At 58.1% G+C, this 27959-nt stretch overlaps 1 protein-coding gene across 1 annotated transcript; it reads left to right on the top strand.

Moving 5' to 3' along the window:
* The first annotated feature begins 96 nt into the window (after nt 1–96).
* On the top strand, nt 97–26425 carry PLOD1 (procollagen-lysine,2-oxoglutarate 5-dioxygenase 1). Its single transcript, XM_046000403.1, has 19 exons — nt 97–311; nt 8994–9085; nt 10189–10322; nt 10653–10816; nt 11869–11981; nt 12461–12524; nt 13912–14009; nt 14887–14988; nt 15567–15698; nt 17111–17232; nt 18469–18573; nt 18952–19077; nt 19360–19501; nt 20113–20226; nt 20817–20882; nt 21402–21506; nt 23248–23394; nt 24096–24221; nt 25572–26425. The coding sequence occupies exons 1-19, from the start codon at nt 236–238 to the stop codon at nt 25725–25727; spliced, it is 2184 nt and encodes a 727-aa protein (XP_045856359.1). The 5' UTR covers nt 97–235; the 3' UTR covers nt 25728–26425.
* The last annotated feature ends 1534 nt before the right edge of the window (nt 26426–27959 follow it).

Genomic DNA, 27959 nt, shown 5'->3' with positions numbered 1-27959 from the left:
GCGGAAGGACCCGGGAGCCGCCCCAGCTCGGAGCGGCCGGGGTTCGGGCGAGTCTGCGGGAAAACCCTTCCCCCGGGCGGGCGGAGGCGGCGGCGGCGGCAGGGAGGGAGAGGAGGGCGGTGCGACACCGCCCCCGGGGCGGGCCCCGTGCGTGGCAGCCGGACCGCCGGCTCCGTCGCGAAAGTTCCAGCCTGCGAGCGCCGCCGGGCCGGCCGGACGTCCCCAGACCCCGGCCATGCGGCTGCTGCTGCTCCTGGCCCCGCTGGCCTGGCTGCTCCTGGCCGAAGCGAAGGGCGACGCCAAGCCGGAGGGTGAGGGCGCGGGCCTGGCCCGGGCCAGGGGCCGGGGGCCTGGGGGTTTGGGGGCGGGGCGCTGGTCTCGGGGCTGCCGGTCTGCACGGGAGGCCTGGGCTTCCGAGGGGATCAGGGTTCCGGTCACTTGGCCACTGACTCGCTGGCTGCCTGGACGAATCACTTCCCCTGCTGGGGCTGCGGCTCCCGCGCGGTGTGGCCGGGAGGGGAGGGGCGCGGAGAGGGTCAAATGGTAAGAGCTCTCAGTAGTAATGACAGTGGCTACTATGTATGGGCCAGGCAGCCGTGAAGGGTGATCTCCACCTTCCGTGTGCTCTACTTTCATCCCCCTTTTCCAGCTGGGCAAACTAAGCCTCCAGAGTCGGTTCACTTGCCCAAGATCACACAACGTGGGGGCCTTGGAACCAGGATTGACACTCAACGGTGTCTGGTTCCCTGGGAGCCACTAGGCATCCCAGCCATGGGGGTGGGGATGGCATGGGGGCGGGGATGGCATGGGGGCCCCCATGGCAGAGTCCTGTACACTTCTGTCTAGGGTCCCTGTGGTCTGCATTACCCCTGCAGGGTGGGTCTTACTCCCTCCAGGTGGCACAGCAGGAAAAAGGCTCAGACAGGTGCACTGACTGCCTAGGGTTGTTCGGTCTTGGAACGGTTGGTTCCGGATCTTCTGGGCTCCGCATGTCATGTTCCTTCCCCATCCCCAAAGCAGATTGGGTATCAGAGTGCGCCCCACCGTTCCAAGTGGGTGCCCCTGTCCACCCCACCCCTCCCCCTGTCCCCTCCAAGGTTGCCTGCTGAACCTCTGAGAGGAGCTGGAGGGGGCAGGGTGGAGTTGTGTTAGACCTTCACCAGGGAGGGGGTGGGAACTGTCATTTCTGAGTATGTCCTGTGTGCCAGGTTGTGCCCAAGGCGACGCATCTTCCAGTGGTAAAGCCCATGGTGACCAATTTCCATGAAGCTTGCTGTTCTAGCCTGCAAACTGGGGGGAGTGGTACCCAAGTCCTAGTGCTCTAGCCAGGATTGCATGGGATGAGGCCTGTTGGTGAGGGTTCAGCTCTATGCCTGGCCTATATAGGCCTCTTTTTTTCTTGGACACAGCACTACCTGCTTTCCTGGAGTATCCCAGCAGGGTAGTGAATCACGTCAAAAAAAATCCAGTGAGGCAGGTGCTGAGCACAGCGCTGGGCTGGTGGTGTGTGCAAAAGGCCTGTGGCCTGGGTTTACTCACTGGTCAGGAGACTGGAGCCCTAGAATAGCCTTTGTATCCTGGGCCTCTCTTTGCCTTGCTTCTGCCGATGTGCGCTCCATCTACCCCAGACCATTCCAAGAGAGAAAACTCCCGCTGCCCCCAGCAAAGCCCCCGGAGGTGAGTCAGAGGGACCAAATCAGTGACGGGGCTTCAGATGCCCTGACCCCACCAGCAGGCGATGGGAGGGGACAGAGTTCACGGAAGGTAGCCGCCACTGAGAGTGCAGGATCCCATGTGTCGTTGAGATGGTCCAGGTCGAGCACCCGGCAGATACTAAGTAGATAGTAGCTTGATGGACAAGAAGGGGTGGCCAGACATGGAGCTACTATCAAGCCACTGTCAAGTTGAGGCCCTTTGCTTCTCCTACTCCATTCAGACCCTTTTGATAAGTAAGGAATCATTAGCCCCATTTTGCAGATGGCGAGACTGAGGCCCCAAAAGGTTAAATACTTGGTCTCCGGTCGCTGTAGGTGGTTGGAGGTCGAATCGTTCACTGGGACTCAGACCTGCTGCTCGTCACCCCTGTTGCCTGGAGATGCTGTCTGGAGGAATCTGTTCAACTTCAGCCTGCTGGCTAGGACAGAGTGGGAGGGTAGTTTGTCCTGCAGCCCCACTGACAGGGGTCCGGAGGCAGGGACGCTCCAGCAGCCGCCAGAGAGGCCAGCTCCTCCGTCCCCTGGTTGGGCCGGGATGCCCGGTCAGTACCAGGGGGCTGGGGTGGGGCAGCTGCTGAGGAGTGTGGGCTGATGCCTCTTGGGGAGGAGTGGGACAGACAGAAAAGGGCTCAGCAAAGCAACATCCAAACAAGCAAATTTTCATAGAGTTGGGAGCAGGAGAGAGTCCAGATGCCCCCTGGTCCTTTCTCCCTCTTGTAGAGGCTTCTGGCTGATTACTGTTCCCTGCCTGCCCTGCGGGCCTGGGTTTGGCCATGGAGAGGGAAGGACCAGCTGGAGCCTGGTGGCTGCCTGTTCTGAGACTCCAGGAGGTCAATAGGGCGTGGGAGGGGGTTGTGGGTCATACTGGAATGGGTCCCATCCCTGTGGGTCCAGAGGGAATGGAGAAGTCCCAGGAGTCAGGCAGGCCCAGCTGTGTGTGTGTTGGCGGGGGAGTGTCTGAGGAGACCTAAGGGACTGCCACGAGTGGGGCGCCGGACCCAGAAGAATCACACTTGGCTCCTGGGCACTGGGAATCCCCATCTCCTGACGTTCTGCCACACCTGCTTTATGGCTTCTGTTCAAGCCTGGGGTGAGCCCAGAGGATGGGGGAGGAGCTTCATTCATTCCCGTGCCCCAGAGAGCAGACCTGGCTTCCCCATGGTGCCTGGAGAGCCTTCCTCTGCCTTGTGTACGCTGGCCCCTCCTGGGGAGGAAGGGGCATCAGCTGTAGCAAAGCGACCCAGGCCTGGGTTCTCAGCCTCATCTTTGGACCCTAGAGAGGTGTCTTCCTAAACCCCACCCCCCCCAGGGCCCTGGACACAGCCTCTCCCCATCATTCTTGCCCTTTGGAAGGAAGACAGCTTTTCTGGGTCTGGGACCCCGAGGGCAGCAGCTGGCCTTCTCTCCGGGGAGGATCCCTATGACAAGAACCTGCGTGGCCCCCATGGACAGGTTCTGTGCCAAGCACTTCACAGACATTAGCTCATTCAGATCTCTGGAGGAAGGTACTGGGGTTGCTAGGACCCCGTTTTACAGACGAGGAGACAGGCTCAGAGAGGCCGTTACTCACCCAGCAATCTGTCTGGGTGACTCTGCCCTGCTCCCTCCCGCCACCTCTGCTGGTCCTGGAGCTCCAGGAGAAGCAGGCCTGGAGCCCTGGGTGTCAGGCCTCACGCAGATCCGGGCTTGAGCCCCAGGCGGGCCTGCCGGACCAGCCAGAATGCAGGGGGGCCAGGCCTGGTGCTTGGAACCGGACCCTCCTCAGTGTCGCCCCATGGTGCGCCCTGTGCTCTGGGTGGGTGCCCGCCACGGGACGGGAGCTGAGTGTCCGGCCACACTGGGGATGCCTGAGCGAGGGCGGCTGGACATGCTGGATTCGGTCCGCAGCATTCCAGAATGTTGGCCAGGAAAAAGGTGAGGCCGAGAACACCGGCCTTTGGAAACCAGCTCATTCGCCTCTCCCTTCAAGCCTCTGTGACCTCCGGCGGGGTATTTAGTCTCTTTGCGTCTCACAGGCACGAGGGGGAATAGAAGTGCTGCCGCCACATGGATGTTGATGGTTAAGGTGGTAGTGAACGCAGCATGCTTTGTGTAGCGCGTGATGTCTCCGAAGGGCTCAGCCGATGGCTGTGCTTTCTCGAGTCACCTGCCCAGCGTGCTCCCTAAGGGCAGACAGCGCACACCAGAAATCCAGACTCACACTCATCCCAGCCACGGGGAGGGGGCAGGAGGCCGAGGAGATGAAGACGTGAGTCTGGCCCAGCAAAGGGAGAAGGGGCAGGTTTGTACTGGTGTCTCACCTGTTGGGCACGCTAGTGCTGCACCAGATAACGGCAGGAGATGATGGAGGGCTTCATGGAGGAAGGACTACAGCCTCTTTTTCTTTTCTTTTTTTTGTTTTTTAAGATTTTTTTTTAAAGATTTTATTTATTTATTTGACAGACAGAGATCACAAGTAGGCAGAGAGGCAGGCAGAGAGAGAGAGAGAGAGAGAGGAGGAAGCAGGCTCCCCGCAGAGCAGAGAGCCCGATGTGGGACTCGATCCCAGGATCCTGGGATCATGACCTGAGCCAAAGGCAGAGGCTTTAACCCACTGAGCCACCCAAGCGCCCCTGTTTTTTAAGATTTTATTTATTTATTTGGCAGAGCGAGAGAGATCACAAGTAGGCAGAGAGGCAGTGCAGAGAGGGAGGGGGAAGCAGGCTCCCTGCTAAGCAGAGAGCCCAAATTGGGTCTCGATCCCAGGACCCTGAGACCATGACCTGAGCTGAAGGCAGAGGTTTAACCTGAGCTACCCAGGCACCCTTCTTTTTTAATAATTTTTTTTACCATGCTATGTTAGTCACCACCCAGGATGTCATTAGTTTTGGTGCAGTGGTCCATGATTCATTGTTTGCGGATAACACCGAGTGCTCCGTGCAATTCGTGCCCTCCTTAATGCCCATCACCGGGCTCACCCATCCCCCCCCCCCCCCCCCCCCGCAAAACCCTCAGTTTGTTTCCCAGAGTCCACGGTCTCATAGTTCATCTTCCGCTCTGATTTCCCCCCCTTCATTTTTCCCTTCCTGCTCCTAATGTCCTCCATGCCACTCCTTATGTTCCACAAATAAGTGAAACCATATGATAATTGTCTTTCTCTGACTTATTTCACTCAGCATAATCTCTTCCAGTCCCATCCATGTTGATGCAAATGTTGAGTATTCCTCCTCTCTGATGGCTGAGTAATATTCCGTTGTGTATATGGACCACATCTTTATCCATTTGTCTGTTGAAGGGCATCTCAGCTCTTTCCACAGTTTGGCTATCATGGACATTGCTGCTAGGAACATCAGGGTGCATAAGACCCTTTTTTTCACTACATCTGTATCTTTGGAGTAAATACCCAGTAGTGCAATTGCTGGGTCATAGGGTAGCTTTATTTTTAACTTTTTGAGGAACATCCACACTGTTTTCCAAAGAAACAGTCAACAAAACAAAGAGACAACATATGGAATGGAAGAAGATATTTGCAAATGACACTACAAAGGGCTGATATCCAAGATCTGTAAAGAATTTCTCAAACTCAACGCTCGGAAAACAAATAAGTCAGAAAATGGGCAGAAGACGTGAACAGACACTTCTCCAGAGAAGACATACAAATGGCTAACAGACACATGAAAAAATGTTCAACATCATTAGCCATCAGGGAACTTCAAATCAAAACCACACTGGGGTACCACCTTACACCAGTTAGGATGGCAAAAATTGACAAGACCAGAAATAGCAGATGTTGGAGAGGAGGTGGAGAGAAGGGAACCCTCTTACACTGCTGGTGGGAAGACTAAGGCCTCTTTAGGAGGAGGAGTGAGCTGTGTAGGCAGGACAAGGGAATGGAGCAAAGGCTCAGTTCCATGAGGCAGTTTTCGTGGGGGGTGGGCGCTGCTGAGAGGTAATGCCAGGATCCCTTGGGAGAGGGAGCTTACTGGAGTTCTCTTGCTGTGATTCACCCCCAGGCTCAGAGTCAGGACCAGGAGATGGGCTGGATCAGAAGTTTCCAAATGTGGCTGACCTCGGAAGTCACCCAGGAGATGTAGGATACATCTGGACTTCTGGGCGCATCTCAGCCCTCTGGTCCTGGGGCCCATGAGTCTGGAGTTCACAGCGTCCCTTGTGATGCTGCTGGACAGGCAGGCTTGGGACCTCTGATCTGGGTGACCTGGTCGCGTCCTCGGCCAGGGAGGCAGGCACTAGATTTGTGAAGGTTCTGGGGCAACGCATGGCAGCATCCAGGACAACAGGAGAGGCAGACTGAGTGGCTGGGTCGGAGGGGGCTGTCCGGCATGGCCTGGGGCTCTCTCCTCCACCACAGTGAGGGTTTCTTCGGACAGATGGAGAGACAGAGAGCTGGTCACTGTCCTGGGCCTGGGCAGTGTGTGCAGGGATTAAGGGGGACTCTGGGTCCAGGCTTCTGTGTCCACATCCTGGTGTTACCACTCCCTGGCTCCCTTGGGCAAGCTACTCACCATTTCTGAGCCTTGGTTTCTAGCTGTAGAAGAGGGGGTTAGGACCAGTAAAGGGCTTAGAACCATGCCGAAGGTGTTCAGTAAAGGTTAGCCTTCTGGTACCACGATGTGGTAGAGGGAACTCAGCAAAGGAGCTTCAAGACGTCCACCGCATCCCCTCTGCCCTCCCCCCGCAGCGTGACTGCGGGGGGGCCCCCATCCAGCACCTTACACAGACACACACGCTGGCTTTTTCCACCCATGAAATGTGACACCTTTCCTGTCCCCAGCAGCCCCTGCCAAGGACAGGAGGGCGTCATAGCTGGCAACTCGCCTCTCCTCACTTAACCATCCAAGCCAGAACTGGGGGGGACTTTCCTCCAGTGGGAGCAGCACCCTGCTTTCCTGGTCCCCGCGGTCAGGTGGTGAGGCCTCCCCCCTCCACACCTGCCTAGTGAATCCACCCTTCCTCCCCAGATCCTTGGGGCCACTTCCAGTGGATTCCTGCCCAAACGGCTGGGCCGCCCCCTGCTCTGGGGCCAGCAGCCTGCCCGGCTCTGCCAGCTGGGCCAGCTTCGCCCAGCGGGACCCCTTTGTTCTCTCAGCCCGGGCTCCTCTTGCTTTCACAGAGCCCGGGGGCACAGGAAGGCCTTACTGGCCTGTGTTGGCGTGGCCACCTGCTGGGTCTGTTCACCCCGAAAAGCATTATGTCCTGGACCTCAGGGAAACAGTAATGAGTGCTACAAAAGAGGGGTAGGGGATCCTGCGTCTAAGGGCAGGAGAGGTCAGGAGAAATCTGAGAAGGCTTCATAGAGGTGGTGGCAGGACAGGGGTGTCACTGTCACTGGCCCCGGGACCTGGAGGAAGATTAGGGAAAGGGTAGAGAGAGAGGGGGACCTGGGGCAGAAGGGGAAGAGCCAGTAAGGTGAGAGCCCCGGCTGGGACAGAAGGAGTACGTCACTGGGCCCATCAGGGAGGGCCTTGAATGCCAGAGCACGGTGTTTGCCTCTCCCTGATCAGTCCTTGAAGTAGGTACAGAGGTCTCGGTTACCCGCGGGCAAGCAGATGATCCTCCTTCTCAGGACGTGTCAGTACTAGCCTGACCGTGTCACGGTGCCACACTTTATCTTCTCTCCTCTTGTCCTGTAATGTGGTTGGTTGGTTGGTTTTTTGAGAGAGCGAGCACAAGCTGGGGGAGAGGCAGAGGGAGAGGGAGAAGCAGGCTCCCTGCTGAGCAGGGAGCCCAGTGCTGGGCTCCATCCCAGGACCCCAAGATCATGACCTGACCCTAACGCAGACGCTTAACGGACTGAGCCACCCAGGTGCCCCTGGTCATTAGGGTTTTTATATCTCACGCCATCACAAGAGGGGGGAGCTCAGTGCAGTAAGGTCATTTGAGAGAGAGGTCACATTGATAGAGTGTTTATTACACTATATTGTCATTGTTCTGTTTTAGGTTGCTAATCTCTTACTGTGCCTGACTTACAATTAAACTGTATCCTAGATAGGGACATTCAGGAAAACACACAGTATATATGGGGTCTGGTACTCTCTGTGGTTTCAGGCATCCACTGGGGGTCTTGGACTGCATCGCCCACGGATAAAGGGGGGGGACTGCTGTACCGTTGGGTTTTGTTTTCTTTTTAAATAGTCTCTATGCCCTACACAGGGCTTGAGCTCCTAACCCCAGTATCAAGAGTCGTGTGCTCTGCTGACCGATCGAGCCAGCCAGATGCTCCTACCGTACTATTATTGTCCCTGTTTTATAAAGGGGAAAATGGAGCCCTGAAAAATTGAGGACTTGTCTAAGGTCATAGGACTAGTAAGGAGCAAAGCTTGGATTCTGACCAGGCAGGCCAGCTACGGAGCCTTTGTTCCTTAGATAACCCAGCTTCAAACTGATCTGGAAGGGACTTTCCCAGGGCTCCTGGAGATGCTGTCTGGGGTACTGTTTCCAGCAGGTTCCATTGCAAAGGTAAAGCCACACTACAGAGCCCAGAAGAGGTCTCTTGTTAAAAAGGCACGACAGCTGGTGTGGTCAGAGCTAAGGATTCCGTTCTTTCTTTTCCTCTTTCTTTCTTTCTTTTAAAGATTTTATTTATTTGAGAAGAGAGAGAATGATCAGGGGAGTGGTAGACAGAGGGAGAGGGAGAAGCAGACTCCCCACTGAGCAGGGAGCCTGACACAGGGCTCGATCTCAGGACCCTGGTATCATGACCTGAACCAGAGGCAGATGCTTAATTGGCTGAGCCACCCAGGCACCCCAAAAGCTAGGGATTTTGAATCACTTCCCACTCAGGGTCCACTCATAGGTTCTCCTGTGGTGGCCGAGTGAAGTTCAGCACGAAAGACTGTTGGGTTAGATGAACAGTGTGTGCCCTGGACACAGGCATGGAGAGTGGTGGTCATGCCTGGGCGTCTGGCCAGCACTGACCAGAGAGGTCCTCCTGGTGTCCAGCATTCAGGGCGAATCTTTGCCTCTGCCCCTGCGCAAGACCAGAGCCCCCTAAATCCAGGAAGACCCAGTCCCACAGTACAAGGTGCAGACACCTGTGCTCTGGACACCTCCTGTCATGCCGGTCAGTTCCCAGGGGGATGGAACTCTGGAGGAGAATCAGGAGACCTGAGTGCTGACCTTCAACATGTCCTTCCTACTTGGGCCTTGGGCCCTTATCTATAACGGGTGGACACGAGGACACATCCTGCTGGGATTTGCCACATCTGGGGACAGGGACCTGCTCCTGCCTGTCGCCCTTCCTTCTCCAGTGCCGTTCATCACGCCCTTCTCTGTCCGTAGACAACCTGTTAGTCCTGACGGTGGCCACGAGGGAGACGGAGGGGTTCCGGCGCTTCAAGCGTTCAGCTCAGTTCTTCAACTACAAGATTCAGGTGAGAGGCTCTCCGGGCAGGGCGGAGAGGGCAGGACAGCCAGGGGGTAGCGGGAGAGTCTAGGAGCTGGGCTTTTGCCCTTCTCAAACGGATGGGGACCACAGGAAAGGCTTCTGGAAGCTCTTAAGATGAGGAGGAGTTAGGAAGAGCAGGAGGGGGAGAACATAGTCAAATGTGGGAGGTGCTGGAGGTGGGAGAGTTGGGGGAGTGAGACAGGAGTTTGTGGCCCAGCTCATGCTAGGAGCAGGTATGTGTGGCTGGTTTAGAAGGCAGGGCTTTGGAACCAGCATTTCCACCAGGCCCCCCAGGTGATTTGGGGATAGCCCATAGTCTGGAGACTGCACCTGTGTAAACGCTGCTCTAAAGAAACACAGGCCGATGCCCAGTCCCCTTGATGTCCTCTGTGTGCAGTGTGTGGGACTTAGCCCTGCAGGAAGATGTTCCTCTATTCAGCAGAGTGTGTCAAGTGCCTCCTTCTGTCAGGGACAGTGGTGGGCACTGCGGATCAAATGGTGGCCAAGGCAGACCATGATACTGCCTACACAGCTTGCAATCTAGTGGCATTAAGCCAGAAAGAAAATGGATTAGTTCACATGAATGTGGTTGCAGCAGAGGGTTGCTTCAGGCATAGTTGGATCTAGGGGTTCAAGCTGCATGGTAAGGGTTTCGTCTTTCCATCTTTAGGTCCCGCTGGTCTTCATTAGCAGACATGTTTTCTCTGCATGGTGGCAAGATGACCACCAGCCACAGACCCACATGCCCCGCTCCTCAACCCGAGCAGAACTAGACAGATTTTCCTTAGTTTGAACAGAACAGTCCCAGGGAAGACTCTGAGGCCATGCTTAGGTCACACACTGAAACCCATGGTCCTGGGAAGGATGGAGCACTCTGATTGGTCGGGTGTGGTCACAGGACCCGCCCCCCCCCTTCCCGGGCCAAGGCCAATCAGCCTCACATACATTGTAGAATGGTTTCCCTATGGATGAAGGAGGAGGTCCTGGACAGACACAGGCAAAGATGGTCACGGTGCCGGTGGGGGTGGAATGTTGGCTGGCGAAATAGTTCTTCACCAAAAGCCCATGTTAAGGGGCCTTTCTCTACAGGCGTTGGGCCTGGGGGAGGACTGGAGTGGGGAAAAGGGGTCGTCGGCTGGCGGAGGGCTGAAGGTTCGGCTGCTGAAGAAAGCTCTGGAGAAGCATGCAGACAAGGAGGACCTGGTCATTCTCTTCACAGACAGGTAGATGGCGAGGGGACTCCTGGGCAGGGCCTCTCAGCAGAGAGATGGAATATTCTAGAATGAGGCCCTTGCAGGATAAGGGAGAAGGGGGGGGATCGCTCTAGCTAAGGTTGCCTATAGTTTTAGGGGATCCCCGAGCCCAGAAAAGACCATTTCCATTGGTGGTGAGAAGATGGGCAAGGGGGTCTGCCCAGGGGAGGCGGGAACCCTTCAGGCCAGGCCGGAGTCAACAGGACAGATGGATATCCCAGGGGTGACATTGGAGGAGATACCCTCGTGAGCCCCTGCTCACCTCTGTCCTGCTCCTGCCTCCCCCGGCTCCGGCCACAGCTACGACGTGGTGTTTGCCTCGGGGCCTCGAGAGCTCCTGAAGAAGTTCCGGCAGGCCAGGAGTCAGGTGGTCTTCTCAGCCGAGGAGCTCATCTACCCGGACCGCAGGCTGGAGGCCAAGTACCCAGCCGTGTCCGACGGCAAGAGGTTCCTGGGCTCTGGAGGTGAGGATCCTGGGTGCGGAGAGCGTGGCGGGGCTGGGCGGGCTCCGGAGGGGTCCTTCTGCTGCCGTCAGGATGGCCCCCCTGCCATCGACCTCATCTTATGGACACCCACCCTTCTGCACAGGGCAAAACCGCAGTCACCCCTAAATGTCCTCCCTTGGCTCCTCCCCCGCCCCTCAGTCTGGGGGGGCCGGTCATGCCCCTCCCACTCTGAACTGAAAGACCTCTCCACTGCACGCCCCTCCCCCCCACCCCCGTCCACTCCCACGGCCCCTGCCTCACTTGGCTCCTGGCCATTTGTGGTGGCATCCCCGTCAGCCAGCCTCTCCCCTCACCCCTTCCCGGCCATTCTCCATCCAGCAGCACAAATCCACACAAGTTGATGGCTTTTTGCTGCATGGGGAATAAAATCTGTATTTTAGGCCAGATTCCTCTGTCCAGCCCCGGAAGAGGCTCTGCCCCCCCCCCCCCCCCCCCCCCCCCCGCAGCCACGTTTCCCCGTTGGCTGGGAGAGTTAGCACTGTCTAGACGGCCTGGTCCTGGCCAGGGCTGGCGGTGTTCTCCCTTTACCTGTCTGTCCCCTTCTCCCTCTTCTCTTCTATCCTTACCAATCTGCACTGCGGCCAAGATGCTGTGGGGCTTTTTCCTCTAAGCCACCATGTGCCGTGTGACCTGGGCCCAGCCTCTGCCCTTCTCTGGGCCAAGTTTCCCAGATAACTAGAAGAGCGGCTCCTAGCCTGCCCCACCAGCCCTGCTCTCCAGGGTCTATCCATTCATTTGCCACCTGCCTGTGTGGTACCCAGCACCTGAGCTGGTGCAAGTTAGTGGGCACCCGTGATCTTTCTCCGTGAGCTCAGTGGGAACTTGTCACCAAGTGGCATTGGTTAGCAGGGTGCTTTCAGCCTGGAGACACTACCTCCGCTCAATCCAGGAGGGCTTCCAAGGGAAGGCGAAGGAGGGGGAGGTGAATGAAAGTGGATGCTGGAAAGAGTCTCCTGACTTGGAGGCCGGAAGCTGAGTGTCTGTCTCTGCGTGTCCTCACCAACCCGCAGGCTTCATCGGTTATGTCCCCAACCTCAGCAAACTGGTGGCCGAGTGGGAAGGCCAGGACAGTGACAGCGACCAGCTCTTTTATACCAAGATCTTTTTGGACCCAGAGAAGAGGGTAAGGGCGGGTGTGCGGGGCTAGGCTTCTGGGGTTGGAATGACAGCTTAGGCAGTAACTAGCTGTGTGACTTAGGCAAGTCATCCAACCTCTCTGTGCTATATTTTTTAAATCTGTAAAATGTAGTAATGGTGGTACTTTCCCGTCAGGATATTGTGTGGATTAAATTAATGTACTTACAGGACTGAGTGAATGACAGTAAAGCAACAACTAAGCCTTTGTTGTCATCCTGGTGGTTGTACTTGGACTAGCTATTTTCCTTAGATGCCTTCCGACTCAGAAAGTCCCTGGTTCTCTGCAAGTAGAGCCATGGGACCAGTAGATCTAAGGCGGCCAGCCGCCCCGGTGTGACAGGGCAGAATGGGTGCAGGGAGAGGAAGTGGCAGAAGTAGGAGGCAGGCTCCCCACACTGGGCGTGATGGGGCCCATCCCCCGCCAGGGTCTGTCCCTGCTGCAGCCTGGTGTCCTCTTTCCTGCAGGAGCGGATCAACATCACCCTGGACCACCGCTGCCGTATCTTCCAGAACCTGGATGGAGCCCTGGGTGAGCAGCCCCCACGGGGTGGGGGATCCTGAGAGGGATGTTAGGAAGGAGGTGAGGATTCCAGGCAGGGCCTGAGCCCAACGAGGAGGATGGGCTGGTTCCTCTCTGGCCATTGTGCTGGGAGGTCACCTGCCCCATCCTGAGGTCCCCAGAGGCCACCTGGATGTCCTAGGGCAGAGCTTGGGTCTCTGGGGGTGGAGAAAGGACCAAGAAGTCAGTGTGAGAGCCTGCAGGACACCCGGGCAGGGGACAACCGCTCAGCCTGGGAGCAGCTGGGCAATGCACACCGTGGGTACCTGCCCCCTGTCCTGGGGCCCTGGTTCTTACAGGTGAGCGGGCTCCCCTCCTTCCCTGCCCTCCCCCTCCCAGGTGAAGGCTTCCTGGACTGAGCTGACAGGAGGGTGATAGATGACTTGGGAAGCAGAGAGGCTGCCTGGTCCTTAAAACCAGAAACCCCCTGGGGCTGGCCCCAAATCCATGGCTGATGACAACAGTCCTTTGCCTGTCTTCCTGGGTGACCTTGGGCAAGTCTCTCTCCCTCTCTCTCTCTCTCTCTCTCTCACACACACACACACACCCTTTAGGCCTCATTTTCCCGTCTTTAGAAAGGAATAGTTAGACCCAATAGCTAATTGGTGATTTTACGGGGTAAATGGAATCTTGGTTTTTGAGAATCCAGTCAATACTATGATTCCTTTCTCGGGAAGGTGCAGAAACAGCCGTACCCTTTTGTCTGTGGCTTCTGGGAGTGCGTGGACCTACATTAAGAAGCCGGGTCCAGAACATCTTTTGGGGAAGCCAAGAGCTTGCACGGGGGGGGCGCCCTCACGTGATCACCCACACAGAGGGCCTCCATCCCTGGTATCTTCCAGGCCTCTGAGGACAGGCCCCTCTGCGTTTATAACTGTCAGAGAGGCAGCTCTCCTGCTGTCTCATGGGGTCAGAGCAAAGAGGTTAGGACCCTGCTGGAGGAATCCTCTCCACCAGGACGGGATCTGTCCCCAACCCTGGCCAGGGCTTCCGCTTGGGCTGGTGCATTCTCAGTGCTGCTCTGCACACTCCCAGGCCCTGTTCTGGGGGCTTTTCTCTGAGTTGGAGCTGGAGCTGGGATGTCTCAGGTCTTCGCTTTGTCCCCCCCCCCACCTCTGGCTCTAAGAAGTCATCACAATAAATTCCGGGGGTTGCTGTGGACTCCATGTGCCAGGCAGGGTGCTAAGTGCTTGCCCAGCATGGACTCCTCCCACTCTTAATGCCATTTCACAGATGAGGAAACTCGAGGCTCGAAGAGGTGGTGTTGGTGGCCTGGAACGTGCCCTGGGCAGGAGCCAGGATTTGAGCTTAGCCTCTGGGCCTGACGCTGGATGTGTCTGTGCTTTCTGACCCCCAGATGAGGTCGTGCTCAAGTTCGAGATGGGCCACGTGAGAGCGAGAAACCTTGCCTATGACACTCTCCCGGTCCTGATTCACGGCAATGGGCCCACCAAGGTAGGGGGAGGCCGCAGTCCACGGGAGAGAGTGAGAGAGGGGCCGGAGACCCGAGTCTGTTTTCACCATGATCCCCTGGCTTCTGCTTGAGGTCAGGGCCAACCCCCCCGCCCTGGGGCCCTGTTGCCATCTCACTGCCTGTCCTCACGTCTGAGTTCAGCGTGGTGCCTTGTCTCCTTGCTGTGGTCGTCAGTGATGTTCATCCCTGCTCAACCACAAGACACAGAAGAGGTCACTGTCCCCATCAGGGCCTCAGCTGGGCCACCTGAGTCATCCGTACCCCATCCTCCCAGGGCAGACTTGTTTCTTCAGGCAATAAACATTTACAGAGCGTCTGCACCAGGACATAAGGCAGAGTCAGTCATAAGCGGGAACAGACTGGTTCCTGTGCTCTTGGGGCTCAGAAGGGGCTGGGGTGCAGGCCAGACCTCATGGGCTCTGGGGAGCCAGCCCTGGCTCACAGCAAGTTGCTTCAAGTGTGGTCCTTGGCCCCCGCCGCTCCCTGCAGTGTGTCAGAGTCACGTGGCCAGGAGAGAATGGGGCGAGTGTGAAAGCTGATTTCCTGACCCCGCCCCAAAGCTGCTCAGTGGGGCTCTCTGGCGTGGGCGGCGGGCAGCTATCGGCATTTACACGCTCCTGGCAGATCCAGAGATGGTGTGGCCGCATGCCAAGCCCCACTCTGTCCTCGGAGCTGCTTTGGTGATCTCCAGGGGGACGGAACATTCTCTCCAAAACCTGCCCCAAGTAAAGTCACATTCCTGTCCCCTTAGGGGGTTGGGGAGCAGGTACCCCAGGGGCTGAGCGACATGTGACTCAGTGGGTACAGATGGGCGGGCCGGCCCCAGACCCCACGTCTCAGCCCCACGTTTCCCCACAGCTGCAGCTGAACTACCTGGGCAACTACATCCCGCGCTTCTGGACCTTCGAGACAGGCTGCGCCGTGTGTGATGAGGGCCTGCGTAGCCTCAGGGGGATTGGGGTACGCTGCCAGGCGTAAGGGGCTCGGTCTCCTTGGATGGGGAGGATGAGTGATTCTGGAAGAGGCTGTTGTCTTTGGTGGGAGGTAAAAGGATCACCTTCCTGTCTGGGGTTCCATTTTCCTCTTCACCCGGGCTCCTCCTCCTGGAAGCCTTCTCAGATTACTTACGGCTCCAGCTCCTACCCCGCCCCTACCCCGCCTCCAGCCACGCCAAAGTTCTGGTTCCTTCGCCTGATTCCTCTCCTACAGCGCCCCCTCTCATCTTACGAACCTCACTCCTCCTTTATAGCTCATTTCACACCCATGCCAGCCAGGCCCTCTGACAGCAGGCCATCAGCCGGTCCTGGCTCCAAGTCGAGGCAGACTCTGCCCAGCTGGGACTCTCTCCTCCTGCTTCCTTCTGCTTCCCTGCCTGGCCCTGCCTCTGCCTGCCTGCACGTGGCTGCTTGGAGCTGCCTGGCCCAGGTCCCCTTTCCTGCTAAGTCTGCACACCTCCGCTCTGGCCCTGGGTCCCTTGGGCCACCCGGTGGCTCGACATCGCCAGCCCTTCACACTGCCCCCCCTCCCCGCCAATGCAGGATGAAGCTCTGCCCACGGTCCTGGTCGGCGTGTTCATCGAACAGCCCACGCCCTTCCTATCCCTGTTCTTCCAGCGGCTTCTCCGCCTCCACTACCCCCGGAAGCAGATGCGGCTTTTCATCCACAACCACGTGAGTAGCAGGTGGCTGGCGTACTGGCCTGCCTCACGGGGTGGCCTTGGACATCAGGGACTGGCTGCAGCAGCAGCATCTGGGCCAGATGGAGGCGGCCCGGCTGGGTACAGGTGTGACCTTGGGTACAGTCCTCAACCTTTCTGTGTTCGGTTTTCTCCTCTCTCAAATCGGGATAGAAGCGTGCTGACCACGTGGGTTTGCTGCAGGGATTCCGCAAGTGGGCACGTGGGACGCAGGGGCCCCTGCCACGGGGGAGGCATACACTAGGCGCTCCTGGCTGTCAACGTTGGCCTGGTTTCTCTCCCTGCCTCATTCAGGTCCTCCTGATACGATTCGGTGACAGATGGGTTCTCCTGCCCCGCGTACCTTCTGGGGAATCGGGGAGAGCTCTGAGGCCTGCTGTTTTGTGGGGAGCAGGCCCGGGCTCAGTATTCCCAGCTCCCTCCCTCTCCTCTCCTTCTTAGCTGGATCAGGTCCCAGCTCTGCTTTTGCTTATCCCAGTTTCCATAACTAGGATGCCAGATACACTCTCCGGTCCTCCCTGTTGTCAAGGCTCCTTGTCTTCAGTGTCCTCTCAGCTGCTCCTTCTAGCGTCAGCGCTTTCTGAGACCTCTCAGCCCTGACAGTCTGCACCGTGCCCAGGGCCCCGTGGCCCCACGCTTGTGTCTGCCTGGGCCACAGACGTTCGTTCAGCTGTGCCCCGTGGAAAGAGGAGGAGGGTGTGGGCCCGGCCCTTGGGAGGCTCCCAGCTTCCCTGGAGACATGAAACAGCACAGCCATGAATTCTGGCTTGGTGACTTGGCGTGGAAGAAGACTGCCGTCCCAGGCCGTCTCTGGGCCCTTCTGTGTGCCCTGTCTGACTTGTTGGCTCCTGACAGTGACCCTGTGAGGAAGGCACAATCGCCCTTCCATTTCACAAGAGAGGAAATGAGAACTGAGACAGGGGAGGTGGCTGGCCCAAGGTCACACAGCTACTGTAGCAGAGCCGAGCTGCACTCTAAATCCTGGGTTTGGTTCTAAATGTCCTGTTCATTCTGCTTTCCCAGGCAAGGGGCCCCTGGTATGGACTGTTGTTTTTCCAAGGTGGTCCAAGGATCACCTAGAGCAGATCCCTGGGCCGTACTCCAGACCAGAAAAAATGACTCTGGATATGGGGCCTGTGGGATCAGGGGTGCTGTCCTAGTGACAGAGGCTCTTAAGAGGCCGGTGGGCCTGGCCTGGTTAGGGGAGGATGGTCAAGGATGGCTGGGGAAGGGCACTCCAGGCAGAAGGCCTGGCATGGGCAAAGGTCTGGAGTATGCCAGGAACGAAGGGGAGTGGCCTGCGGTCGCAGAGGGTGCTATGGTCCTGGGTGGGGGCGGGGGGTAGAACCTGTGTCCTCATCTTCTCCCTCCCATCCCCCACCCCAGGAACCACACCACAAGGTTCAAGTGGAGCAGTTCCTGGCAGAGCATGGCGACGAGTACCCGTCCGTGAAACTGGTGGGCCCCGAGGTTCGGATGGCCAACGCCGACGCCAGGAACATGGGCGCGTGAGTTGGGGACCAGAGCGTCACAGTTGTCTCTGCTGACGGTAGTGGGGTGGGAGGGTGGGGGGCATGGTGTCAGGAGCATCAGGGCCAGGAGACAGGTGTTCAGAAGCCTGTGTGTGCTCTCCGGCAAGTTCCTGCCCCTCTCTGGGCCTCAGTGTCCCCGTCTGTCAAATGGGGAAATGGTCTCTGCCCTACCCACCTGGGGGCTCCTGGGTGGGGCCGAGCAGTGTCCTTTGGGTGCAGGAAGGAAATCTGAAGAAAGAGGAAGAACCAAAGGGCCAGAAGTAGATAAATATGCTGACAGAGACCATCTCTGATTTTTCCCCAATCATTCCAACGAACAAACAAGTCATCTGTTGACCGTGGCTGGTGAACTTTCCCGGAAAGGACTAGGTAGTAAATCCGTGTGCTTCGGCCCTGTGACTGTAGCTTGCTGGGCGTGACTGCGCGCCAACAGAGTTTTATTTATGGACCCTGAAATTTGAATTTCATATGGTTTTTACATCACTTTTAGAAATTTTTTCCCCCAGCCATTTAAAGCTGCAAAACTCCTTAGCTCAGGAGCTGTGCCATACCAGGCAGGGGCTGGATTTGGACTGTGGACTCCAGTCTGCTGAGACCTGAGCCAGATAAATGAAAAGAACATACATTCATAAGGCTTTCGGGCCAGGTCACCAAGTCGCACTTCGGGAGGGCAGGACCAGTGTACGCCCTAGCCCTGGTAGTGTAGGAAGCTGGGGGCCATGCTCTCCTCAGTACGAGTGTTTTTAGGGCCCCTGATACCAGTTGCTGAGTGAGCTCTGGGTGCTGATCGAGCTCTCGCCTTGAGAGCCTGGCTGCCCGGGATCTGGGTCCGAGCCTGCACCGGGGCTGGCCCGACCCCTTTAAATACCCGGGGCTGGGGGGCGCCTGGGTGGCTCAGTGGGTTAAGCCTCTGCCTTCAGCTCAGGTCATGATCTCAGGGTCCTGGGATCAAGCCCCACATGGGGCTCTCTGCTCAGCAGGGAGCCTGCTTCCCCCTTCTCTATCTGCCTGCCTCTCTGCCTACTTGTGATCTCTTGCTCTGTCAAATAAATAAATAAAATCTTTAAAAATAAATAAATAAATAAATAAATACCCGGGGCTGGTTCCCTGTGGTCATGGACGGGGACAGACCTGGAGAGCCTGGCTGCGGGACTCTCTGGGATCCCGGCGCCCGAGCCCCAGCCCCGCTGACCCCGGGTCCCCAACCCACAGGGACCTGTGCCGTCAGGACCGGAGCTGTACCTATTACTTCAGTGTGGACGCCGATGTGGCTCTGACGGAGCCGAAAACCTTGCGCCTGCTGATCGAGCAGAACAAGTGAGCAAGGGAGGCTGTGGGTGGGCCTTGGCAGTCGGCAGGCAGGCCCTCCGAGCCCCCCTCCGCCCCCGCTCCTGCTCCCGCTCCCGGCCCACCACACCGCGCCTGCCTTCTTCGCCTTCACCTCGGCCTCCCCTGGGCCTGCCCCAGCCTGGCACCCTCGTCTCCAGAATGTTCCATCCTCCCTGCTACAAGCCACACTGCCCCTTCCTCCCTCTGCCCCTGGCTGTCCTGTTGGAGGGGGTGGGGGCCCCAGCTGGGCCAACCCCCCCCCACTCTTGGCCCTGCCCCAGGGGGTGCTTGCAGGTTGAAAGGCCCTCGCCCTGTCCTTCCCCACATCCAGTTAGATCTGCCCCGGACCTGTGTTCCCTTCCTCAGGAACGTCATCGCCCCCTTGATGACCCGCCATGGGAGGCTGTGGTCAAACTTCTGGGGCGCGCTGAGTGCGGACGGCTACTACGCCCGCTCCGAGGACTACGTGGACATTGTGCAGGGCCGGCGTGTGTGAGTACCTGCGGGATGAGAACCCCCTCATCCGTCTGTCCATGACCCCCCCCCCCCCGCCATAGTCCTGTCCTTGTTGCCCTCAAATTCCTGCTGGACCCAAAGCAAAGAAGACTGCAGTCAGACACACGGAAGGACTTCCTGACAATTATCCTGGGCCCGTGTACCTGAATCAGCACTGCTGTGCCCTTCCAGCCTGTGACTTCCTCCTCGTCCCGGGGCCCTGGCCCCCAGCCTGTGACCAGCCTGCGGCCGCCTTCCATCTTCTTCTCTCACCCTTAGTGGCGTCTGGAACGTGCCGTACATCTCGAACATCTACCTGATCAAGGGCAGTGCCCTGCGGGCTGAGCTGCGGCAGACAGACCTGTTCCACCACAGGAAGCTGGACCCCGACATGGCCTTCTGTGCTAATATCCGTCAGCAGGTCGGCCTGGGCTGGGCACTCAGAGGAGGCCCTGTTGATAGAGAAGGTGGTCTGTGTCTGCTACCTTATGCCCTGGAGTTTCTGAGATGCCAGGGCCTGGTGGGGGGCACTTGGAGCAGCAGGCATGAGGGCTGGTCCTTGGGGTCCATGGGGATCCCTTCAGTGGACCCAGTTTCCGCACCCCTGTTTCATGTACATTTTCAACAGAGCCAAAAAACCTCTAAACTTCCACCTAAATATACCCAAGTAGTGTGTCTGAGAGATACCCTTGCCCGCCCCCTGTGCCCCACCCAGTACGTTTTCGTGGTTATTTTTTTAAAAATGACGGCATAATGATGTCTGCCCCATGCCCCAAACTTCAGGAGCAGACACCATGCTTTGCTTTCACACATTCATCCTTTCATCCCCATTCGGTCCTCCAGGAAGCCCTCCTTGATTGTATCCCATGTCAGGCCTGGGCTGGGTGCTGGGGAGATGAGATGGGGTGACCCACACTTGGTTCCCTGACCTCCAACTTAAGGGGCAGAGGAGGCTGCCGCCGAGCCTCTCCTGGGCCGTGCGTGGGACTGTAGGGGTGGGGGCGTCTCTTCCATCCGACCTGTTCTCCCCAGGACGTGTTTATGTTCCTGACCAACCGGCACACCTTTGGCCACCTGCTCTCCCTGGACAGCTACCAGACCAGCCACCTTCACAACGACCTCTGGGAGGTGTTCAGCAACCCCGAGGTGAGGCCGTAGCTGGACGGGCAAGGGAGGGAGAAGAAGGGACCCCCGTGAGCCTGTGGGGGTGGGTGTGCTCCTGCTTAGCCTGAGAAAGGCTGTGGACCCCTTGGGACACGTGCTTTCCTCCGCCCCAGGGATGGTTGGCCGGTGGGAGGGCTCTTGGGCGGCAGCGCCACCTAGTGGAGGAGGAAGGATCAGGAACCAGGTCGTCTGTGGACCATCCGTGGAGCCTCTCGGTCATTGGGGCCTCGGTTCTCTTAGCTCTAAAATGGGTATACTGCCCCAGCCTCACTCACTTCTGAGGGCGTTGTGAGGATCAGAGGAGGAGAAAGTACTGACAGCGTTCCTAGGCGTTGCGAGCTTGTGGCTGACGTGGGTGCACGCACAGACCCGCACACCTGCACACGCATTGTAGGTACCCGTGCAGACACCAGCTCCTGCGGGCACACATTCACCCACATGGCACGGGGCCTGGGGGGAGGAACCGCCTCTTGCAGCAACTTGCAACTCCCTGGAGTTGGGCTTGGGGTGAGCCCCAGCTGGCCCAGGCCAGGCCTGAGGATCCCAAATGCCCCCGCCCCCCGCCCCCCCAGGACTGGAAGGAGAAGTACATCCACGAGAACTACACCAAGGCCCTGGCGGGGAAGCTGGTAGAGACGGTAAGGACTGGGCACCTCTGGGAACAAAGCTCCTGGATCTCCACCCTGCACCTGCCGAGAGGGAGGAAGGGCAGAGGGAGGAAACTAGCTGCCCCGGGGGATGCGGGGAGGCACCTTTCTGGGGCCCGGCAGTGCTTGGGCGATGGAGCGAGTCGTAGGATGGCCCTTCCTTCTGTTGGCCCTTCCCAGCTGGAGTCTGCAGGGGCCTTGGGAACCGTGAGTTTCTCTTCTGGCCCAGGTGAGAAAGAGAAAAAAACGTCCCCAGATGTGGTCTCAGCTAGGAACCAGGGGCCAGTAGCGAGAAACTGTGCACGTTCCTTTCCTGGCCCTGCACCAGGAGCTCTGTGACCCCGGCTGAAAAGGGCGAGCACTGAGCTCTGCTTCCTTCCCCCTGTAGCAGCTGGCAGACAAGGGCGTGGGGACGGGCCTGGGCTGCATGAGGGGCCTTGCCTGTGGGGGCAGGGGAAGGTGCAGCGGGGCCCCTCTGGACCCCTGTCACTGAGTCCCCGCCCTCCCCAGCCTTGCCCAGACGTCTACTGGTTCCCCATCTTCACGGAGGCAGCCTGTGACGAGCTGGTGGAGGAGATGGAGCACTACGGCCAGTGGTCTCTGGGCGATAACAAGGTGGGCACGGTGCCTGGGCTGGGGTGCGGGGAGGCCACCCCTCCGCCAACACCTGCCCTCTGGGCTCTTGCCCTGGCGAGCCAGCCAGCCTCTCTGGCTCTTCAGACGGGTGGTTCTGGCACTTAAGAGGAGGCGAACGCTGAGAAATGGGATGGAGTGTGGGTGCCCAAGCTGCTATGACCACGAGCCGTGGTGACCTGGAGCCTTCTTAATCTGGAATTGCTAGATTTCCGGTTTCTGGTTCGCTCTTAGAATGACGTAGCTTCCTTCACTGGCTTGGGTGAGTCATGGGAGTGGACTGAGCGAGAGTGGGATGAGGAAGAATTAGGAACATGGGTGCCACGTTCGCCAGACAGCAGAAGCAAGTGGCGTGTTGGGCCGAGAGGCTTTGAGTTCCCCAGAAGAGGAATCCGGTACCTGCACTCATCTTGGAAAGTTCAGGGAACTTTTTTTTTAAGATTTTATTTATTTGACAGATCACAAGTAGGCAGAGAGGTAGGCGGATGGTGGGGGGAAGCAGGCTCTCTGCTGAGCAGAGAGCCCGATGTGGGGCTCGATCCCAGGACCCTGGGATCATGACCTGAGCCGAAGGCAGAGACTTTAACCCACTGAGCCACTCAGGTGCCCACCATTTTTTTTTTTTTAAGGGAGGGGAAGGGATGGCAGAAGGAGAGGGAGAGAGAGACCCTTAAGGAGGCTCCACTCCATGCTTGGCATGGAGCCTGATGCAGGGTTCGATCCCGTGACCCTGAGATCATGACCTGAACCGAAATCAAGTCAGACACTCAACCGACTGAGTCACCCAGGAGCCCCAAGTTCAGGGAGCACTTTTGTTTATTTTTAAGATTTTATTAATTTATTTGACAAAGAGAGAGCACGCACCAGCAGGGGGAGTAGCAGGCAGAGGAAGAAACAAGCTCTGCTAAGCAGAGAGCCTGACTCAGGGCTCGATCCCAGGACTCTGGGATCATGACCTGAGCTGAAGGCAGATGCTTAAGGGACTGAGCCACCCAGGCATCCCTAGGGAGCACTTTTCAAGGCACATGACCCTCTGGGCCTGTGCGTCTCAGAGCCTAATTAACCTTTGACCTGGCAGCTGGACCACCCTGTGGTTCCGGTTCCCAGCCTAAGCCACATGCTTCCGTGGCTGAGCTAAACTCTAAAAGCCAGTAACTGGGACAGTCCAGGCTTTCTGGGGTCTGGCTGGCCCGCATGCTCCAGGGACTAGGTCAGCGCTGGGACTTCAGTGCCCGAGCTCACCCGGGGCCCCCTGCACTGGTTTCCTCGGTGGTGTCACAGATCCCTACAGCACCTCACGGCCTCAAACAACACCCAGGAGTCCTCCACGGGTTTCTGCAGGTTGGCAGTCCCGGGTGGTTTAGCCGGGTTCTCCGCTCAGGGTCTCACGAGGCTGCCGTCGAGATGTCAGCCAGGACTTGGGTCTCTTCTGAGGCTCGAGGTCCTACTCCGAGCTCCTGGGGCAGAATTCATGGCCCTGCTTCCTCCAGCCGGCAGGACAGTCTCTGTCTTCAAGATCTCCTTTTAAACATCCTCTCTTGTTGATTAACCTACAGTCAGCAGACTAGGGACCTCAGTTCTCTCTGCAGAGCCCCCTCCCTTGGCCCTGTACCCTGACTTTTTCCCATGGCGTTCACAGGTCAGGGGGTGGGGGTCAGACAGCCCGCACACCAGGCGGCCACCTCTGATTTCCGCTAACTCCGCTCCCCTCGGTCGTTTCCAGGACAACCGCATCCAGGGCGGCTACGAGAACGTGCCGACCATCGACATCCACATGAACCAAATCAACTTTGAGCGGGAGTGGCACAAGTTCCTGGTGGAGTACATCGCCCCCATGACAGAGAAGCTCTACCCCGGCTACTACACCAGGGTGGGCGCCCCAGGGAGGTGGCCGGGATGGGGGCAGGGCCAGACTGGCTTGGCAGGAGGAGAGAGAGCAGCCCCAGCTTGCGGGAGAGGCCTGAGCATTTGGTCTCCGGGTGGGAGTGCCTTCTCCTCCCATGGTTGGGGTCAGGGGGCCTCTGGAAGGGTCCAGGGAAGGGCCAGCCCACCTTGCCTCTGACCTCTGACCTCACCCCTGTGACCCTGTCCTCTGTGATGCCTCTGCTGGCAAGCCAGGGCACCCATTCCTCTCCAGCTCCCCACCGAGAATCTGTTGACCGCCCCTTTGGCTTTTACCCTCCTTCCCTCCCTCCCTCACGACCTTGTGCACACGCTTTCCTCCCGACACCTGCTCCCACTGCCTGGGCCCTGCCCTCAAGGAATTGACAGCCTGCCTAGTTGCCACGAAGGCTTGCAAGGATTCGATTCACTCCTGCCCTGCTTCCCTTCCCTCCTCTCCTTCTCCCTCTCCCTTCTCCCTCGCCTTCCCTTCCTTCTGTCCTTTCCTCCCTCCGCACATTTTTACTGAGAACCTTCCCTGGGCTGAGCTCTGGGGAGCACTGCGTGAAACAGACCCGCCCCCCGGGAGCCAGCGTCCCCAAGACCGGATGAGGGGTCTCTTCTGTGCACCCCAGCCTTTCCTGCTCTCCGTCAGCCCCTCTCCAGCCGGTTCTCTTTCCCTCGACACAGGCCCAGTTCGACCTGGCCTTTGTCGTCCGCTACAAGCCGGACGAGCAGCCCTCCCTCATGCCGCACCACGACGCCTCCACCTTCACCATCAACATCGCCCTGAACCGGGTCGGCGTGGATTACGAGGTGGGCAGCTTACAGGGTGATGGAGGAGGGCTCAGTGGTGGGGCCCGGAGGGCCCGGGGCCGGAGAACTGGTGAGAAAGAGACGGCCTCCGTGCTATAGGGAAGGAGCAGAGCAGTGGCACAGGAGTTAGAGGTCAGCCTGCGCAGACCTGGGGCCCCACCTGCCCCGCTCTCGGCAGCTCCGTGGCCTCAGGCCTCAGGCTCTCCGTTTCCCCACATCTTAGATGGGGAAACGTGGGGTGCCCTCCGTAGAAATGCTGTGAGAATTCCATGAGCCCATCCAGGGGAGAGCTTACGTGGACACCCAGTAAGCACTCAAGGCCCGAGAGCCGTCGGTGATGCGGAGTGTAGGATTTCCACCATTCTTGGGAGTTAGAATGGGGGTCAGCCCATTCTTACTGGGGAGGGATGGGGTCAGGCCGGGTGTGGGGCTCAGGCCTGTGGCTGGAGGAGAGCTGGGGAAACCAGGAGGATGGGGGTGGAGAGGGGACAGTTCTGGGGGCCTCAGGGCCCCACAGGAGGCCTCTGGGTTTGATCAGCTGGGGGCCATTCTTTCATTCATTCCTTTACTCGTGCCTTAAGCTGCTGGGTCGGAGTGTTTCGGGGACTCAGTCCGGGGCTGGCCGCGGTGAAGGACACCCATACAGACACCTCTCATTTTCTTGAGAGTTCACCATGTAAACAGGGGGTTCTCCTAGGGGACAGTTTTGTCCCCCAGCCTCCCAGCCCCCGGGGATATTGGCAATATCTGAAGACATTCGTGGTTGTCCCGATTGTGGCGGTGGCGCTGACAGCAAGTAGAGGCTGGGGCGCCCAGGACAGCCCCCCCGCTAAGGGACAATGCCCTCGCCCCTGGTGGCGATGGTCGCACAGCAGTACGCGTGTACTTAGTACTTAGTACCACCGAACCGCGTGCTTCGGAATGTTTACGTTGGTAAAACTTACGTCACGTGTTTCTTTGGCCCGATTTTAAAAAAAAAAAGAAAAAAATTTTCTGGCCCCAAACGTCCACGGTGCGGCGGTTGAGAACGCCGTCCCTAAGCTCTTACTCGTCTCACTGAACTCTCATGACCCTGTGAGGTTTAATGCCCATTTCCCAGAAGGGGAAACTGAGGCTTGGGTGAGGTAGAAAGTTGGTTAAGCAAGCACGGATCTGGCATTTGGCCAGGGCTGCCTGACTCCCAGGCAGGGGGTCTGGCTCGTTCTGTCTTGGCGGAGTGTCTTCCTCCGGCGGCTGTGGCCGAGACTCCACGTAGCATCCCGGGTGGCTGCGCAGGGGGCCGCAGGGAGAATCCGGCGTGGGGGTGGGGGAAGGGCCCAGCCTCCTCTGACGCCTCCTCCCGTCTTCCAGGGCGGGGGTTGTCGCTTCCTGCGCTACAACTGCTCCATCCGAGCCCCACGGAAGGGCTGGACCCTCATGCACCCCGGGCGACTCACGCACTACCACGAGGGGCTCCCCACCACCAGGGGCACCCGCTACATCGCTGTGTCCTTCGTGGATCCCTAATCGGCCAGGCCAGGCCGCCTCGGACCTCTTCCTCTTTGCCAACAACCACTGCCCAGCAACACTCTGGGGCCTCGGGGTCCCGGCCTCCAGGCTCTTGACCTCCATTGCTCCTGGAGCCTCCGTCGGACAGACTCGGCCATGAGCCAGAGGCAGAGCCCACCTCCTCGGCTGGGGCGTTCCTGGGGCTCTGGACCCAGCCCCGGGAGACACTGTTCGTGTTCATTGCTTTGTAGCAACTTGTCCCTTTCCCACCTGGCTTCCTAAAAAAAACCCAGTCCTCTTCCTCGGCTTCTCCTGTGGCCTGGACTTGAGCAGAGCAAGGACTTAGCCAGCTGCCCAGAGAGGCTCTAGGGACGAGAAGGCAGCCCCAGGACTTCTGCTCCAAGCTTCCGGGCAGACACAGAGACTGGATCAGATTCAAGCCCCCTCCCTGCCCCCGGGGACTGCTGAAGCCCCTTCCTCATCGGCTCCTGTCGTGGGAGCAGAGCCTCGTTCCCTGGAGACGATGACTCAGAAAATCTCCTGGGAGATGGGAAGTTGTTGATGCCACAGCTTCGTCCTCGACGTGGGGGTGGCGGGGGAGTGAGACGCCCACACACGGCAGCACGTCGCCCTGTCCTGGACGCCTCCGGAGGGAGGGATGGACGGTCAGAAACAGGAGAGTTTCTATTAAAGGTCATTCACACCATGGAGTGGGAGATGCTTGTGTGGGCGAGTGTGTGCGTGTTAGGGCAGGTGTCTGTAGGGAGCCGTCTAAGAGCCCCCTGGCTGGCCAGAAAGGCCCTGTCAGTAGACTTGGTGGCTTGTGTTTTCTAAATGCGGTGGTATGTGATCCCTGAGTCATCTGTGTGTTCCAGAAAGCCTTACCTGCGAGCCAGGCGTGGGCTCCTGGGGCTTCCTCCTTCATCTCTCAAGATCTGCCAGTGTTCCCTCCTCCCCGAAGCCTTCACTTCACCTTCCCGCAAAACAGGAATCTCGGAGGACACAGAGCTCCTGGTGGCCCCCAGCATGCCCGGGACAGACTCTGCCTGTAGCACTGATAACATTTCAGGGTGTTCGTTAATCATGAGGGCCAACACCTCCCTTTTCCATCAGGTGGGAAGGAGAGGGAGAAGCAGGCTCCCTGCCAAGCAGAAAGCCCAACACGGGGCTCGATTCCGGGACCCCGGGATCATGACCTGAGCCGAAGGCAGATGCTTAACCCACTGAGCCACCCAGGCGCCCCTGTCATTTCATTTTTATAGATGAGGAACTGTAGGCTTGGGGAAGCCCAGCAAGGTCACAGAAGTAAGTGGTAAAGGAGAGGGGTTTGACTGATGTCGCTGGACGCCTGGTCCCTTCCCCCCGAGGTGCCCTGCAGTCAGCAGTGGGGCCAGAAATCCGAATTGCAACACGGTCCATGGTGACCCAGTGTGGTAAGTGTCTCAGTGGCCAGAAGAACCACAGAGAGCAGCGGGAAGCTTCTGGGTCTTCTGGGACACTGTGCTTCTCAGCTGAGGGTGATTTCCTTCCCTGGGGGATATTTGGCAATGTCTGAAGTCATTCTTGGTTGTGACACCTGGGAAAGGGGGGCAGCTGTCACCCATGGGTAGAGGCCTTAACCACCCTACAAGGCACAAGACAGCCCCTCCCCCAAGGAATTAACCTGCCTCAAATGCCAGGAGCACCGAGACAGAAGCCTGGTGGGCAGATGCTATTTATGCAGGGTCTTAGAAGGGGAGGAGGTTCCCAGGAGCAGAGACTCTCTGGCCCCAGTGGCTGAAGCCAACAAGCCACAGATGAGATCAGAGAATGCAGGTCGGCAGGGTGTGGGGGGTGATGGGGGTCAGCTTGTACAAGCCGGTTTTCCCAGGCTTGGCAGGGCTGGACTTCACCGCTTCAAAAGACATTCCGGGGTTTTGTGTATGTTCTAAAGATAATTTTAAGTGTTTGGTCTTTTTTACATGCCCCAGGGTGAATTCATGTAGTGCAAATCTTAATCTCTTTCCCGTTCAATTCTGGCTACAGTGTTCTCCCCAGAAGCCACCGTGCCTAATCTGTCCCTTGGGTGTCTTTTTTGAGCTGATGTGTGCTTATACGTGTGTGTTGTGTGTTTCAGGGTTGTTTTTAACTGCTACCTTTTCCTTTAGTTTCTGTACACTCAGAAAAAGTCAGTGAAAACAGAAGTAGGTCAGTCATGTAGGAAAGGAAGGTCTCATGGAATTGCCTACCAACCCTGCCCTGCACCCCTCC

This window comes from Meles meles, chromosome 1, assembly GCF_922984935.1.
Source record: "Meles meles chromosome 1, mMelMel3.1 paternal haplotype, whole genome shotgun sequence".
In the NCBI taxonomy this organism is placed as follows: Eukaryota; Metazoa; Chordata; class Mammalia; order Carnivora; family Mustelidae; genus Meles; species Meles meles.
The sequence above is the reverse complement of the archived record's forward strand: the minus strand, read 5'-3'. Positions and strand labels throughout refer to the sequence as shown.

Coding starts and splice junctions, on each gene's coding strand:
- PLOD1 (XM_046000403.1), top strand. CDS start 236: ATGCGGCTGCTGCTGCTCCTGGCCCCGCTGGCCTGGCTGCTCCTGGCC. Junction 10,323..10,652: donor GTCATTCTCTTCACAGACAG/GTAGATGGCGAG, acceptor CTCCGGCCACAG/CTACGACGTGGTGTTTGCCT. Junction 18,574..18,951: donor CTGCTGATCGAGCAGAACAA/GTGAGCAAGGGA, acceptor TCCCTTCCTCAG/GAACGTCATCGCCCCCTTGA.